At 44.6% G+C, this 18,502-nt stretch overlaps 1 protein-coding gene across 5 annotated transcripts in view; it reads right to left on the reverse strand.

Moving 5' to 3' along the window:
• ADCK1 (aarF domain containing kinase 1) overlaps window positions 1–18,502 on the reverse strand; it is a 77,515-nt gene that overhangs the window by 38,408 nt on the left and 20,605 nt on the right. For 4 of the 5 annotated variants that reach the window (XM_032112403.1, XM_032112405.1, XM_032112401.1 and 1 more), the window contains one exon: window positions 8,741–8,944. The exons of the other annotated variant lie outside the window; for it this stretch is intronic. In XM_032112403.1, the coding sequence (XP_031968294.1) occupies window positions 8,741–8,944 (204 nt within the window). The remainder of the gene's footprint in view (window positions 1–8,740; window positions 8,945–18,502) is intronic. 5 annotated transcript variants of the gene reach the window in all.

Genomic DNA, 18,502 nt, shown 5'->3' on the forward strand with positions numbered 1-18,502 from the left:
CCTCAGAGAAAAATCAGGCATAGTAAACCCGGCCTGTGTAAAGATCAGAACATGAAGAATATTTCAGAGTATATCAGCAGTGGGCTTTGAAACAGAAGCCAGTCCCTCCACACAGCAGCTCAATGTTTCTGCCCCTACACAGATCCTGCTGTGTTAGAAATGCCTGGAGATTGCTGAGCAAAGGAGATACACATTTGAAAAAAGGAAGTCTCCATATGCAAGAATAAGGACTATTAATCCCAGATACAGACTCCAGTTTCCAGTGATTGTTTGGAATTGGAAGGGTTGCCCACATGCTGAGAAGTGTTTTCTGTCAATGGCTTGAGCATTGCTGTGCAGCACATCCACCACGTCTGCAGGATGCGGATACTGAATACAACCTGACACAGCTGTTTTGTGCACTGCCAGCCAAGGTGTATTTGCATCAAAGCAACACTTCTGGTGCAATCAAAACTCTGAGAAAACTGTACTGTAACACAGCTTACCATCTGCACAGACACTGAGCCAACAAATTCCACGCAGGTATGTCATACACTAACCCCCAGGCACCTAAAGAATTCGTAAATTGAAGGAAAAAAATGTCACTAAGCATCCAGTTCAGAACTATTCCTTACCAGGCCATTCCTCATTGCATTTTCTGATCTGAAGTTTTTCTCTTCCTTGCAGAAGGCCCTCCAAACAATCCTTCAGAAAATCAACTGTCCAACTTCCTATATTGTAAATCTTACTAATTTGAAAGAAGTCAAAGGAGATTATCCTCTGATCTATACTCAAAACCTTCTCTCTCCTAGACAATGGGGCCTAGAGTACCCAGGGAGAAGCTGCCATGAGCAGGACCCAGCCATCCTCTCCCAGGAGCTCTGCGTGGAGAGAAAACCCATGGAAAGTGGCAGTACCCTCTTCCAAAGCTCCCCTCTCAGTCAGAACAGCAGGTTGTCCTTGGCACGACAGTAAGGGTCAGTAACACTGAAGCTTGCATAAAGAGTGAGCAGGGACACAAGAAACAAAGCATGGTTCACTACCTGAGCCACATAAAGCTCTCTGTTTGCTTTCCCCATCTGCCCTTGGAGCAGCAGTTCTGGACAGCTGCTGCTCACACAAGGGCTCAGTGTAGAGGCAGCCACATTGGGATCTGCCAGTGACTGGGGCCTCTTACCAGAGACAGGGCAGGGCAAGCACAGCAGAGTCTGCAGCAGCAGCGGGACTGCACAGGCAGCCACTTGTGCCTTTCCGTTGAGTAATGCAGGACCATTTGTTCTGGGTGACATTAATGCTATTCGCCATCCATCTCAGACTCTTTAAATTACCTTTTTATGGCCAAAATCCTTCTCATAATTGATAAAAATCTCTTTTTTATATCCCAAGTTATTGAAAGAAATGTGAAGGTTTTTTATTCCTCATTACAGTTTTAATAAAAATGTGGTTTTTATTGATGCCTGCTTGGAAGCCCTGCCGGGTGTGCTGAGAGAGACTCAGAGTGGTGGGAGAAGGGCCTTATCCTCCCATCCCACCTTCCAGCTCCTCACACTGTCAGAGCAATGGCCACCACAGCTCAGCTTCCACTTTGGTCAGTAAAGAAGGGTGGGTAACATCATGCAGAATGAGGACCTCTGACCAACAATATCCATAGCAGGCAAAAGAGGCTCTTGCTGACCTAGATCTGGTTGCCCCGAGCCCATTAGTGATGTATGCACAGTGATGGATTTCACTGACCACCCCGGCACAGCACTGCTGGAGATGGTATTTTAGGACAGAACCAGGTTCACAAACTACAGGAGACCTGGGTGTTCAGCAAAGCCATTCTGTGTCAGTCCACAGCCCCAAGCAATCACAAGAGGGACTGTGCACTGTGCCACACATCAGTGCTTTTGGGCAGAGCATTCAACCACAAGGTTGCGCAACACTGGAGGAAGCAGGCTCTGTCCTGGCATCCTGGGTGGGTTAGACAACACTGCCAGCCTGGGAAGAGACTTTCTGGAGCCATAACAGAACCTGCAGAAACCTTCATTATGATATGAAGACCTTGTGATCTAGCACAGTAAATGAATCTTCTCTAGAACACCATATGGAACCAGCTACAGAAAGTGGCTCATACTACCTTGGGAATAACTTGGATGCTGTAGGACATGCAGCGTAATACCCAACAGCCTATTGAAGGCCTAGCTCCTCTCCCACAGGGCTGAGCATTGCTTGAATCATTCTGCAAATCAGAAATAAGCATATGTGTTGCCAGAGCTTAAAATGCTAATCAACAAATTCCAGAAGGTCGGGAATCAAGTCCATCCTCCTCCCTCTCACTGGCACGGCAAAGGCTCCCATACTATACCAAGAATTCACGCAGAAATAGGAGTAAAAAGAGTCTTTTCTCTTCCTTCTATTTCTCATACTCTCATAACAGTATGAGGACAGGGCAGTCTCTTGCACTGGGGATTAGCACCTTGCTGTGGTCCCATTCTCTATCTTTCCCATGGCAGTACACATGGGCATACAATTTTTGTCCCTCCCCATCAAAGGGCCATGCAGCATCACTGCAGATGATTGCAGTGACCATACTCCCAGGTATATATGGGCATGTTTCAACAACAGATGAATAATATTTCATGTACCCAACCCAAAAAACACTTTGGGAACTTTAGAAGTGCCCTGGCTCCAGCCAGGACAGGGTTAATTTTTTGCAGTAGCCAGGAGGGGGTGTGGCCCCTAAAGTTACTTGATACCACCTCATGACATTGCCAGAGGCAGGGGAAAGGGACTCTCTTTCTCTTCCAAGGAAAAGGAGTTCCTTCCAATGGAGTTAAAGTGGTGGACAGAACAGTCAGGTATTGTTTATTGTCAGGGGCTTTTCATGTAAATTGTTTCTCTGCCTTATACCTTTCATTATTAATATTGTTGCTGTTATCGTTTATTTTCTTATCTCATTGCTGTTTCCAGTAAATTGTTCTTATCTCGACCTGTGATCTTTGCCTTTTGTGCCTCCAGTTGGTTTTAGCTGGAGTACTAAATTGGAGAATACCATTCCTAAAAAGATAGGAAGCAATTTAAAGTGTTGCCTGGAAATAGAACAAACCTTCCCAGACAACGTTAGAATAATATAAAAGCAAACCTTTACTTGAAAGCCTTCAGGTACACAATATGATGAAAAACGCACATGGTACAGTAATTCTATGATTTTTTTTATAAGGTTAGTTGATTAGTATACCTATCAAATATCATCCAATTAGAAGAGCAGTTGGTTAGGTAATTTTTCCCTGGGTACTGCCCCATTGGAATTGGTCCAGAGGCTTCTCTATCCCACTTCTTGTTGTGTCTCCTAAGTTTCCAGTTGGAAAACAAAACGTCCTTGTAGGTGGTGCTCTTCTTAAGTAAGACTAAACAGTATTTCAGGAATGTGTTAGAAGGTTAGCTTATTGTTCTAACATGTAGGGGAAAAGGGTAGGAAAAGTACTAGGAGCTACAGCCATGCATTAGTAATCTACAAGGCTACAAATCTATGAAAAATATACAAAAAGCTAAAAATCTTTAGGCATCATTTTCCCCTTTAGAGACTTGACAAAAATTCTATATTGTCTAGTCTCTACCACTTACATTTGAAAAAGGCAGTATCCTTCTTAGCCATGGTTTTGCTGCAAAGCCAGTGACTTCTCAGACAAGGAGTATCTGTTTCTTACTTGCACAGCACTGGTGCTCTGCCAGGTACAATAGCAGGAATCCAAGGCCGAATCCTCCAAACATCACTGTGGAAATGCATCCTACTTCACAAATCACAGCACAGGAGGTTCCTCTACCACATGTGCTTTGTTTATAAATCACAGTCAAACCATTGATGTATCCTGCCCTGCTCAATCAACAAGCTCCTTTACGGTATGGCTGCAGGAGGTTTCTTGCAAATGGCAAAATAGTGCTTGAACAACCTGTAAAAGCTGCAATTAACTACGGATGAAAAGGATAGTCTCCTTGGAGGTGCTGGGTAATCAAGCAATTAAAAACTACTTCCCACTACCTGCATTTCCACAAAGCAGAGCCAGAATGACATCCTTCCAAATGACTATGTTTCCATCTGTTTAAGCCCTTTATATGATTTGGCTTCAGCAGAGACAAGCCTTGACCTCTGAGCTCTCCCAGCCCTTACTCCCAGCTTTGAACAAAGGAAGCATTGTAAGCAGAACTTTCAATCACTGGTGTGTTCTCAGTAGGGAGCCTGTCTTGTCTCAGCCTTCCTGGAGCACAGCAAACTCACCAGCAATGGCATAAGCATGAATGCAGATATGGATATCTGCAGTCAGGATTTCCTGGGATCCCTCATTTGCTCAGCTTCAACCATTTCTACTCATCTCTGCAACAGTTTCAGCAACTGTTAGATGTGAAGGTAAGTCAAGAGACAAGGAGAGACACTCACTCCCATGGCTAGTCACATGCCTTACACCAGCCTGTCATGCCCCAAGCAATGACAGCCTGGACACAGAGCACCTGGGCAGCCACGCTACACAAGCGCCCCATCAACATGGCAAAGACCCTGCTTGGGACCCCACTGCCCTCAGTTGCGGGGGTGCTAACTTTGTCCTTGCCCTCATCCCCAACCACACAACATCCAACCAGACACAGGAGCAATGACTGGAGAACCTGTTCCCTAGGAACCTGCCAGAAAGGAGCGGGAACTGGGATATTTCTGAACGGACAGAGTGACAGATGGGGAGGAAGGGAGTGTCTCCCACCAAGGAAAATTACCTCCAACATGAGTTAAGGCCTAGGTAGAGTATGGAGTATACAAACATCAAGAGGGAGAATAAGAAGTCTTAGGGAAAAGGTCAATAAGTTGATTAAAAAATGCCAATGTGTAAGGAAGGGCTGGAAGCTGATGAGAATTGGCTGTGAAAAGGGACATCTTGCTGTACACAGAAGTAATAACTGGTGCTGAGTGGGTAGAGCTATGCTGTGGCCTACTGGAATGTGCAATATGAGGAGGTACTTTGGGACTAGAAACAGGTAAAAGTGTGTGTTGGCGTAGACAAGAGTACACAGTGAAGCAAGGAGATGACCCAGTATCTAAACTCCTTATCATTGTGCGGCAGCAGAGAAGTGAGACCAGTATTAGGGAATGCACTGGACAGTAGTGGAGCCAGGCAACAGAAAGGCACAAAGGATATTTGGAAGACCAGGGTTGTAAAAGCTGCCAAGTCCTTCTGCAACCACTCCATCACATGACAAGGGATGCTGTGAAATGCACTTGATCAGAACAGAGTGGCATTACCTCCCCAATATGCCTGTATCCCACAGCCACATGACAGTCCTTTCCAACAACCTACCAGAGGGAGGAAATGCCCCTAATCCCAATGCTGTCAAAATTTCTTCCACCTTTTCTAGTTTCTAAGCACAAAGATTTTGTGCTTTAAGGTACACACACTGAAAGATTTATTTTCCAGAGCTCCTCATCAGTCTTCCTCCCTAAATGTGTGGTGTACACATTTCAACAGAAGTTGCCTGGCTCTGCCCTGCATACACTTGGTTAAGAGAGCACTTAGCTGAACCAGCTCTCTCTCCGTGTGTCATTAATAGCTCTGCAGAGAAAGAACATATTCCGTTTGCCTTCATTTTCCATGCTTGACACCTTTTCACTTTCAGAACCTTGTTCAAGCAAGAAAGATAAAAATAGAGGTAGGAGAGAGTCTTTCATTCATATCTTATCACCCATTCTTATGAACACAGCTTTTCCCAACTGCTCCAAGGAATATACCCAGAACAAGCCTAACCTGTGGTATCTCCACTGTCTCCCCAAAAGATTCTTGCTCTGTGATCTCACTGGTGATTGTTTCCAGGAGTTACTGCAAAGATTTCTTTGTGCAGCCTCTCCCACTGCTACTACTTGTGTTACCCTGCGAATCCCACCCCGCCCACCTCAACCTCTTGCATGTAACACCCGAGAGCATCATCACCTCCCACCATCACTCATCCAAACCACTGTGGCTGAGATTAGAAAGCCAGCATCTGCTCACTACTGATTATTTTTATCCCAGTGATCCTAATAGGTACACAAACTGGCCCTGGACTTAAAACAGGTTGGACAGGACCACCCACTAGTCAGCATATATGATGCTTCTCCTTCTGTGTCAAATCAGCACACATGCCATTCACCTTTACATCAGGGCTACATGCTGCAGCTCCCAGTCCCCAGCCATGATGCTGGCCTAGAATGGGAGATCCCCCATCAGCAGGGTGTCAAACAAGTCTGTGTGGGGACAACAGAGTCATGTTGAACTGCCATAAATCCACATCACAAATGCTCTGTCTTTGCTCAAACATCAGTCCCACTGGCATGGTCTCCATTTAAGCCAGTTTTCCCACAAAATTTGTCAAACATCCAATCCCATGATAAGATTCACAGGAGTAGGTCACATTAGAAGGTAGACTATTTCTAATTGACTGAAAATATAATGCTTCTATACATGAAATTGGCTTTTTTTGATCTTCCTGCCCTTTTGCAAGCTCTTGCCTAATTTGTTAGCTTGTCACATACCTCCCTAGGTATCTCTGTATTTCCAGTTGCTCTTTCTCCCATTTGTTCTGCAGTGATCCAAGCTGTATGTAATTACTTCTTGCCTACACTTAAGATTCATCTGAAGAGCCCTGCTCTTGGGCCTGATGGGAGAACTGGAAGTCTTACCACTGAATTCCTGAGCAGCAGGACTAGGCTTAGGCACCCTGGGAAGGTTCCCTCACTGTCATTTTTTCTTCTATTTGAATTCATTTGCAAGTTCCCAGGTGCGATGCTGGCCCCAGGAGGGAAAATTTCAGGATCCCTCTCTGCGCTCTTCTCTGCCCTGACACTCCACCATGCCCCTCTGCCACCTATATTTCAGCTAAGTATACCATATTTAAAATATACTGAGGATCTAGCTACACTGGAATTAAATTTGTTCCTGAAGCAACCCTGTTAAAACCTCTAGGCTCCAGATAGGACAGCTTTGGTGCATTAGGTTCTCAAATCCTTTCTGGTTTTAAATACTTTGATTTGGTACCTTGTAACTATTAACACAAGCATTTACATCAGCTTTTAATACTGCCCAGTTTTACACAGTCCTTTATTTTTATACATGTTATTCTCTTCATTTATCTCTTTTATCGTTGCTGTCTTTCTCTTGTTACCATTTCCTCTCCATCACTTTCTTCCCATTTCTACCTTTTTTGCCCTCCCTCTGTCTCAAAAATTAAATACTGCCCAGCACTGCCCATGTGAAGGAAGTTAATGCTATGACGTAATGCAGCTGTGGAGACTGTATCTGAACTGCTTCACTGGGAATCAGTGAGGCATGGAGCATTCATCTAGCTCCCAAGAAGCATAAAGAAACCAGGGATTATCAGTGGCAGCTAGACAAACACACACTTGAGAGAAAAGGTCCCACCTCTGAGCACCTACTTCAGCCTTTAAGAGACACCACACAAACTGTGCCAGAGTTGGGTGGTGTGGTAATTCAGTGTGGGCTAACCTTGGGGTGGCTTTCCACAGCTCCTGTGGAAGGGAGATTGCTACATGGAAGCCCATGGAGGCAGAGGCCTGCAGGGAGCAGCCAGCCTGCCTTGCTCCATCTATCCACTGAGCTATGAAACACAGCTGGTACCAGCCATGCTACAAGGACGGAGTGCTGACAGAGGGAGCATGTTGCAGGTTGGGGGCTGACCTTAACCCTGCCATTAAACTGTAGGGAAATATTAACGGTTATTCCTGACCACACAATATGTAGACCCTTAAACTACACCTAGGCAGACTCACCCCATCCAAATCTGCCCGTAATGCACCCTCTAGGTGCAAATATTTCACTTACCTTGTGTTTCCCCCCTACCTCCTTACCATGCAGTCAGACAAGCCAGAACAACCAGAACAGCTCCAAAAACCCAAAATATGAGAACCAACAGATATACATACTGCTTCCCTTCTTCAGCCTTCTGTCTTCCTCCCCCTCACACACACTTTCCCTAGCATCACCATTGTACACTGTTGCGCCCTGCCTCCCTCTTCCCTTGTCAGTTGTGATCCTTGAAATGCCTCTCCTCAACCTGGGCTAGAGTGTGAGGGGACATCTTGTAAAGAGCAAGATGCAAAGTAGCAGAACACCCTCTGTAATTTACTGTGCTTACTCCCCTCATATCTAATGAACACAGTCACCTACCTACTGATCTCAGTGCTGTGGGCTGCTGAGAGTTAATAATGGCACCAACTCCTGAGCTACTGCGTTACCTGACTGCAGCACCAAAAGTGATTTATGCTATTATTTTCTTTGGGGGTTAATTAGGGGCTCGAAAAAGTAAAGGGCTGTCAGTGCTAGCTGGAATTGGTCTAGTACAGCCAGGGGAGAGCAGTCATCCCTCACAGAGCTCTGCCAATATATCTTCGTCCTGAACATCAATACCTCCAGCTCCCACCCCTCAGTGTAGCAGACAGCCCTCCATCCTGACCTCCCACAACCCTGTTAGTCTTATCATATAGAGTACGCTGCTCTGCTGAGTCCTGCCATTTCCATCTGGCACCTTTCACACCCTTACTCCTCTGTTATCTTCTCCTTACCAAAACTTTGCCAATAATGCCCATTGATGGATAGGGAAAACTCACATGGCATTCTCCCAGAGGCAAGGAAGAGCTATCTTCCCTTGGTATCTCTTATAACTGAGAAACAGCAGTTTTCCTTCCTCTAGCTGTCCAGGGCCTGCTGAGGCCTGAGAAGCCACCACAGGCTACGGTTGCCCCTACCTCTTTGCCTAGATCCTCACGGATAACTTGCTCAATCTCCTGCCTGGTGCTCTGCGGGGCCTGGCTGTGCAGCACCTTGAGGGTGCGGGTGTACTCCTCAGGCAGGAGGTAGTCCAGCGCTCCCAGGTGCTGTCCCACCTTGATGAAGGTGCCTCGGTTGGAGCAGCACAACTCCCGGAGGCGCTCAGCAGAGCGCAGGTGCACCTGTGAAGAGACCAGAACGTTATTCAAGCCCTTTTGCTGTCTGTTACATGCACATGTCCACATATGTATCTTTTTTTGTCCAGTATTTAAGCAGACCAAGGATTTCCTTTCTTGATTCTGGGCATCATCATCTAACGCGTCAGTTCAGTATTAGGACTCTGTCTGGATTTAAAGGGTCTGAACCAGACCAGCACAAGATGCCCCAGAATATAAAGGGCTTCAACACTTGTTTGTACAGGCACCATGATCAGTAACAGCACATTAGTTTTTGGCTCATCCTTGCACAGAAAAAATAGTCTGGCCATACGGCAGCATTGGTTTGTCACTGTGATTCACCACTATGATGCATAGTTTGGGAACCCCTTGTCAAAAGACAAAAATCACAACCACAACCATTATATCAGACTCTTAGTGTGAGTGCAGTGAATTCAAATGAGAAGAAAACCACAGAAACCATCCCAGAAACTTCCAGGAACTTAGAGTCTGTTAAAAATCAAAATTACAGACATCTATTTGGGAGTGAGAAGGACAGTATGTGGGCAATCCTTCATCTTCCTCACCTCACTCTGACACGCACAAGGGGAAATTACATCCCTCCAGTCCAGCCAGGTCTTTGCCAACAAAGTCTGCAGTGACAGTGGTTTGAGCAACCAAGTGTTAGAAGACTTGCCAGCTGTGCTCACAGTGGCCAAAACGCAACTACCAAATCAAAAACCCATTGCCAAACACTTGTCTGGTCTGCATTTCAGCTCTTAAGGTTCATTCTGCTCCTCAAGAATAGAACAGCCACCACATCCTTCAGTGACAATGATTTTTTCTGCCTTTATTACTCTCACTAGAAAAGGCTCCTACCAAGGACACAGCTATATTGAATAATATTTAATGAACTTATATTATATAAGTTTACCCTAGTACATTAATAAAATCTAAGCAAATCAATAACAAAAAATAACTGTGCACCCATCTCCTGTAAACGCCTGACACCTATCTGCATGAAGCTATGGATCCTGAAAGCTTGATCACAGGGAAGTTTTCCAGCTTTCTGCCAGCATCTGTGTGAGAGTCTTGCTTTCACATGCATGCTGGCTGGGAACAGTGAGAGGTTTTTGTAAACCAATCTTTTATCTTGCAGCTGCAAGTTAGTTATGCAGTTTGTTATGTTACTGACTGGAGAAATATTTTGAAATGGGTGTTGTAGGGTTTAACCAATCATTCTAAGAGCTGGATGGTCAAAGGACCAATAACCTTATGCCATTCAAGCGAACCAGGTTATATAAATGAGTTTGGAAATTAACAAAAAAATTCCCTTCCTTTGGACCGAAGTCTATGCCGCTTTTCTTGCCATCCCTGGTACAACAGCAACATGAAGCCTCCTAATTCCTCTGGCTTCTGTGTCAGAAGTCATTGAAGGTCAAATCCTGTGTTTGCAGCCCTCATCTGCCCAAGATCCTGTGGTGATGGACTCCACCAAAAGCCTTGAAGTACGTGACAAAAGGAACAATACCACAAACATTCATGAACAGCACATACACCCATGCCATTCAGCAGCTATCTTTGCTCTCTGTGCAAAGTGGTGCCCATCATGGGACAGGCTGAGTGTCTCGCATTTGGGAACATGTCGGGGGCAGACTGAGTGCTGAGCTGCACGTGCATGAAACATAGGCCTAGGAGAGTGTGAGGAGAAAGCCTAATGTGCAAGTCTTGCCTTCAGTGTGAGACTTGACAGTTTGATGCACACGTGCTCACACACACACACACACATTTTCCTAGGTGGGCACATATGGGCAAGTGTAACTCGTGCTGGGTTAATGAGCTTCCCCCAGCATATTGCCAGCTCAAGAACACTCCCACATATATAGGCAGCAAGTAACACCCATGAGCATGCCTCAAGTCTCCCACATCATTCTCCTGCATTTTACACAACAGCTTCGAAGCTCCTGCTGTAACAAGCCTCTGCCCTGGCTCTTTCCCTGCTCTCCTTCCCTGTGTGCCGCAAGGACAAAAGGAGGCCAAAAGGGAACAAGGAAAGGAAGTTGTGATAAAAGATGAGACAGCAAGAAAACCAGGGAGGGAGTAATGGGATGAAAGAGAAAGGGAGAGAGGGAGCTAGAGCAGCTGGTTTGTTTGTCACAACACCAGGAGTCCATTACAGGGAAGCGGCTTTTTTGCAGCTCCAATAGTCACCCTCTACCCACAGCCTCCAGCTGTGGAGGAAAACCCTTGCCAGCAGTGAAGGAGAGTGGTGGCCAGCCACACCCCTCAAGGTGTTGGGCAGCCATAGCCAAAGGCACTGGCAGGAAACAGGGGCAAGGCTCTATACAGGTATGTCCCAGAAAACCCAGCACTGAGCTCCCAGCATTGAGCTCAGGCCAGTACAGGGCCCTACGATCTCCCATGCACAGCAGGAGCCCATCAAATGACTCCAGGCTGCAGCATGACTCAGGACAGAGCAGCAGCAGCCCAGGGCTGTAATGCAGTGCTGGGTGTCAGGCCAAGCAGCCAGCTCAGGATAGAGGTGCTGGCTCCAGTGCATTACCCCCACCACATGGATTGCCAAGGGAGATGGAAAAAACAGGATGGAAAACTCATGTAGCTAAAAATACAACTGACAGTAGACACACTTGCATACAGGGTTTATCTTCGTATTGGTTACTGCTGAGAAAGAGGTGGAAATAGCCCCTCTTTCCTCTAGCACAAGGCTGAGAGGAAATTTTGGCTCTCACAAATTTATCCATACTGTTGAGAAGCTGGTTGGCCTCATGGATGCAGGAGTCCTAGCCAAGAGAGACAAAGAGGATGGTTACAGAGGGCTCCAGGAACAAAACAGAACAAAACCCCCATGCACAGCATTCTCCACAGTGCTTTCACAACTGGCTTGGCTTAAACTTTTAAGAGATAGATGCCCTGACTGGCTGGCTGGACCAGGGAATTCCAGCTCCTGCACCTCTAGAGAGACAACATGACCAAGCAACTTGTCTCAGAAGAAGTAAATCTGTAACCCTACATCTTACAAAATTCCAGTCTGCATTAGAGGCAGAAGTACAGCGAGCATGAAGCAGGACTGTGAATGCAGCTTCCAAGCACTCTTTTCTTATCAACCAGATCAAGTTTTTTAGCAGAAAACTTTCCTAATGATCTCTATTATTTTCTTGGATCTCCCCAAGATAGGTCACAGTCCAGATGCAGCACTTGTTTCTCTGACAGACTACATTCCCTTAATCATAGACAAAATAAGAGCATCACATTCCTACCACAGTGTCCAGTAGTGGTGGCCCATGCTTCTGTTCTACCTTGAAGAAAACACAAGGTAAACGGAAATCCCCAGAATGGCTCAGAATTTTTCTTCAAGATACTGCTCTTTGTTGCAAAAGCAATTCTTCAAGACTGTTTTTATCAGAGGAAAGAGCTGGCAACAACAGCTAATTTTACACAGACATACTTGTATGCATCACCCCTAGGAGCACACTACAAAAAGAAAGGAAGCATTTCATGTACCAAGGAATATCAAGAATAAGCTTCCGTCAGAAAACCCTTCAGATCACAAATCCTGTCTGACTCTGTACATGGCTCTTTCCTCAGTCCACATGGGAATCTTTTTCTGTCTCAAATCCCTTCAGCAGGACAAATTCTACATTGGCCCACACGGCTATCAGACTCTTCTGCTTTACCTAAACCCTGGTTAGACTGGGATTAACACTGATTATTAAAGCTGTGAAAGTAACAACTCTCAAGCATGGAGAGGAGGCAACTCTGGGATGTAGCACATGCTCAGCAAGCAGAGCTGCAAAGAGATGTTTTTTGAATTATGCTTGATGTACAAGCAGACCTGGCTTCTCAAGTAATTTGGGTGCTTTTGAAGGAGCCTTTACTGACACAGATTATTGGCAAAGAACCGCTCGTCAGAACATCAAATGTGCAGATGTCATAAACTGATAGGTGCTAACCTGGTCTTTAAAATAAAGGAATTAATTTAGAAGAAAATAAATGCTCAAGCTAAAATATACCAGTGAGAACTTCAGTATTTGATATCTGGTGACAGACCTGGTGGCAAAAATGCTCAGAAAGGCCACTAAAGACAGTAAAGTAAGTGGTGGAAGCAACCCCTCATAGGAAATCCCTCAGAAAAAGTCAACCCAACTCTGCAGGCCATACTCTTAGCTGACAAAATGTGAAATGAGGATTAGGAATGCAAAGAGAACAGCCTGCCCATCACTGCTTACAATGGAGATACACTCTCCAAGACAGTATTTCAAGAAAGCCGTCTCCAGAAAACACCTGGAAGACTTCAATCACATAAAAATTAGAGATTAATTCAAGAAGTAGCTGAGATGCTAATAATCATAAAAAAAGAAAATCTTATATTAAAACTGCTAACTTCCAGAGGACTAAAAGGGAAAAAATGTTGCCCTATTTTCAAGAAAAATCCAGACTAATCTGGGAAACTATAGTCCTGCAAGCTTTAATTCTGTATCAACTAAATTAGTTGAGACAATAATTACAGAGAGTACTAAAAATCATCTAGCTAAATGTGATACAACTGATAAAAAGCCAATAGTGATTTTGAGGGGGGAAAAACTATTCTTCACCAGTCCACTAAAATACTGTGTGTTAATACAATGGCCAATAGAAAAGAGGCATTAGAAAAGAGGTATTTACTGGGGCTCTCAAGTGGCTTTCAACAAATATCCTCACAAAGAGTGAAAGGAAAACTCAGCAATTATTGGAGATACAAGAACATCACTTACTCATTTTATCCCATTCCCAGCTCAGAAGCCCAGCACTACAGAAAGCAGCAATGGGAGATTCTCCAGTTAGGACAAGGCTGCAACATTTAGTGCTGTTCTCACCACAGTTTCTTTGCAACCTCCTCTGAGCATTTTTAGACCAGATGATCCTGCAGAAGCCTTGTCTATCTTAGGACCTGCATTCATTTTTACTTGCAGGAAGATGAACTAGCACTGGAAACACTGAGAAATATGATGAAAAGGGGAAGAGGTCCAGGTAGCGCCCAGAAGGCAGAAGGAGCTCTCTACTACAAAATGATTGACCTGCATCACTGTCAAAAACAAACACCTGTTCTTACACCAAGGTTTCATTTTCCTGCTACTGATCTGGCAAAGGAGAGAACAGTGCAGTGACAACAATTCCATGAGATGCAACAGATATTATTCACCACTGTGGAAAAATAAGCCCTGCCAACTCCCTACCAAAGACAGGTGAAAAATCAATACACCAGGAGATCACCCTCAGCATAGATGGCTGCAAGGTTACACATATTGGGAGGTGCAGTTCGTCCTCCCCGCAGACACTGCTGGGTTCTCAATTAACTGGAACCATCCAACACTTGCATCACATTTTTGTGGACTGCTCAGCATGTTCAATGCACAGCAGGAGTCAGGAAAACCCAAAAAAGCTGTTTGACTGTGATAAAAAAGATTAAAATGTTTAAAATATCAAAACGCTATTGTATAAATTCAATGCACAACCCCACCCTGGATTCTAGGACATCCCCTCACAAAAAAAGAGGTAGATAAATAAAAAAGGACAGAGAAAGACAGGGGAAATATGACCATGTAATATAAAAGAGTCTGTTAAAAAAGAGATTTGAAATGTTTGGAGACTGTTTAGATTACAGAGAGTTGATGCATAAGAGAGAAAAGTTGGATAAAATAACGAAAGGAAAAAAAAGCTCCCATTCCTATTTCCAACTCTCATAAACCCACAAACAATGGCACATTCCACAAAGCAACAACCGTTTTTAAGTTGGTTTTTTTTTCATCCCATTTTGCACAATACAACATTAACCAGTGGCACTCACTTTCAGAGGAGAAAGAAACCAAGAGCTTAATGGAATTCAGAAAGGCTTTAGATATTTATGATAAAACAACCATACCTGATTTTATATGGAGCTTTTCATCTCTAAAAGTGCTTTTACAAACCTCTTTACAAAACTCAGGATCACTATTCCCCATTTTACAGACTCATAAGAACATTACAGGTAATAAAATGTCTAAAGGGCTTTGAACACTATTGCTCAAGGCATCAAGACAAAAATTACCCTATTGTCTGGCCACAATGAGAAAATGCAAACAGGGTGCATTATTGAAATCTTCAAAGAACCTATTTGGTGTATCCAACTCCCAAATTCCAGTTAAATCTTCTGCTGAGGTCAACCTGTTTCCAAGGGTCTTCCATATTCACTGAATTACCTGCTATTTGAAGGAGTTCTGACATTGGTGATGAACTCTTGCTTTCTTTCCACAGAACAACAGAACTGCTGCTTATGGTCTTTCATATTAAGCCTTTGAGAGGCTGGGAAGAAACTTCTGTGTGGCACACAGTAGGTGGGAGCATCCCAAGCATATATGCTGTGAGCCATCCCGGACAAGAACACTCTTCCAGAAATGCCTGCAGCAGGAGACTGACTGGAAGAGCCAGGCTGTCCTTTGGACTCCCTACAGAGGGAAAAGAGGATGTCATCATCACCTCTGTGGTTGGTATCCCCAAAACACAGTAAGTTGGGTAGGAAGAAAAGACATGTCAGAGAATACAGGAAAGGAATCTGGTCATAGTCGTTTCTCTTCCACCCCTGATGATGACAGAGCCATATGCACAGGACTAGTAAAACCGCAGAAGGAGCTTTAGATGACCCAGGACAGCACAAACCAGAGAGAAGTGAAAAGATGTCCACCTCAATTTAACACAGTGAGAAACTGAAATCGGTGGCCATGCCAAAAGATGTTTAGGGAGGATACGTCTACTGGTGATGTGAATAGGGTACTTTAAAAACAGCAGTACAAAACGTAGAACCCATTTCAGTGACAGTGTAGTTCTGTCTAAGGGGCTGTTATCTCCTCTTTCAACTAATCAGAATAAGCATACAGTAAATATAAACTACTACAGCCTTCACTAACACTAGCAGCCTGGTAATCAAACTGACTGTCAGCAAGGATGCTGCAGGAAGACACACAACTCTAAATGGAATAGTTATTGTCTGCTTTTTGTATTATCTTTCCTACTTACCTTTTACAAAAGCTCATTCCTAAGCACACTAGCTATTTCCCATTCAAATGCTTCCTTATACCAATACTAACTGATCATACTGCCAATGATGGATAGATCCACACCTCTGGAATTGGAATAAGTCCTGGTGCAATGTACCTCACTACCTAATAATTTGTTATTTGTATAAGTTATGTATAACTTAGTAAGATCCTTCAGAAATTCTGGCACAACAGATGGTTGCCAGTGGGACAGAAAGGAAGTGAGAAAGAGAACTTTATAGCTTGGAAAGGATTAAGGATGGAGATGATCCCCCAGACTAAAGTGACATCTTCTTAAGCTTCTCAGTTCCACAAACACAGAAAACAAGGAGTCACACAACTAGCAGGATGGCCAGTAAACTCTGCACTAATGGAATGTAGACAGTAGGCCTGCATCAGACAGCTGAAGTCTGGTGTTGGTGCTGTGGCCTTGTATCAGCAATGCAGCAGGTAGCTGAAATTAAAGCAAACACATTTCATGATTCGTGCAAAACTTCCCTGGAGATCACAAGGGACTTTTCCAAACCTAGGCCAACATTTTACGCTGAACAGATAAGCTCACACACTCGAGCCATCAGGACTCTGAATTTCTACATAAAAGCGCTCACAGATGCTGACATCCCACCTGTGCCACACATACTCCAAAGTCTTCAGCTAAAACCCCTATTCAAAACTTAGTTCATATAGGTGACTAAAGGCTGGCCTAGCAACAAACTGTAGCAGTGCAGGTGGCTGTAGCTACTCTTTCTCCTGAGGAGAACTCAGACAACCAGCTGTGGTGGTTAGCAACCCAAGTTTAGCAAGTAACTTTGCAGTCATGGTGAGAACCCATGATTCCCTTGTTTTGCCTTTTGCATGTTTTCCCCTGATTGAATATTTTGTCTCCTTGTTTTATGTATGAAGTTATGTATGTTCATTTTCCTTCTTTAATATGTATTAGTTCTAGAAAGTTCTTTGTTCCTCAACGCCCAATTGGATCCTTCCCTGAGTCCCTCCAATGTGTTGTTCCCATTGTTCCCTTCCTGTCAGTCCCACCTGCTTGTCTCTATCCCATTGGCTGAGATCCCCTTCCCCACCTATTCTGTACCCAGTTTAAGATCCCTGGACCCTCCCACCAATTGGTCTCTTCATCCCTGTCTTTTCATGGGAATAAACCTGTGTGGAATACCTACGGAGAGTCCCCTCTCTTTACTTCTTTGCCTTCACCTGTGTGCCTGCTTAACAGCGACAGAAGGATACAGCCCCTTTTGGGTGAGGAGCTCTACCCCGTTTTCATTGTGTGTTGGGCACTGAGTGCCGCCTTCCAGAGGGGTTTCAGCGTTGACCTCCGGGCTTCTTTGTGTCAGCACATGAGGGGTAAAACCCCCTTCTGCCAGCTCCCAGTGGCTGAAAACCCCTCCAACAAACTGCTAGTGTGAGATGTCACTTGGTTCAAGAAACATTTTTACACTAGGCTGAGGTCCACCTCTTTGGCCAGTCACTCCCCAAGATGCTCTGGAGAGGAGGATACAGTGTTTCTCAACTGCAGGGCAGAGCACCAGCAGTCACCTTGCTGAACCCTGCCCTTGCTGGCCAGCGCATGCACAACCAGCACTGATCACCTGTTTGTGTTCCATCTTCATTTTTCTCCAAGCTCGGTCATTTGTGCTCTGATTATCTCTCATTACTGACGACCTTGCTGTAATGAGTTTTAATCTGCCTCGTATTAATTAGAAACATTTTCATTAGCCAGCTCAATTTTAGGTAAATAGCTAATAGAAGCAACTGAGCTGCAATTAGTTAGCTGTTGGGCAGTTCGGGATAAAAATCAGAAGAGAGCAGCTGTTTCCCCTCTAGACACCTCTGTGATACAATGCACTGTTCTGTGTAAGTCTCCCGAGCCAGGAAAACAAGGAGCACAGGGATGGGCTGGTCAGAGACAAAGGGAAAATAACATGCTAAAATAACTGGGCCGTAGAACTCCTGTGCCTATAGCAGGAATCTGAGAGTCAAGCTGAGTTCCCTACACCCAGACTTTACCTCTGGTGAACAAGGTTCTGCTCTTGAGGCTATTTTACCCTGTGACTGTTCAAGAGGTCCTTCACACAGGCTCTCTCATGGGGCACATACATTATCATGAATGGTTAGTTACACATGAGGATAAGATCAGATCAGATTCGCCCAAGACAGAAGGATCAGACCCATGTATACACAGACATTTAGTACTTGCAAAGGCAGCAGGTTCAGAAAAGTGCATTCAGTGCCTTGTTGTCCTGATAGCTGGTATACAAATAGATCTGTCCTGTGCTTCATTGCAGAGAACCCAAGGAGGATAGGAAGTAATTCAACAGCATGTCTGCAGAAGGCACGGAGACATTTACAGAAGCCACAATGAAATGAGGCACATGTCTTGATCCACTGATCACAGAGCCTGCAGCTCCAGTTACGGAGGCAGGCGAAATGATAATAAATTTGACACAGCATCTCTCAAAATCTGGCTAACAAAATTAAATCAGTTCAGCTTGGATCAAACCAC

This window comes from Corvus moneduloides, chromosome 6, assembly GCF_009650955.1.
Source record: "Corvus moneduloides isolate bCorMon1 chromosome 6, bCorMon1.pri, whole genome shotgun sequence".
Classification (NCBI taxonomy): Eukaryota; Metazoa; Chordata; class Aves; order Passeriformes; family Corvidae; genus Corvus; species Corvus moneduloides.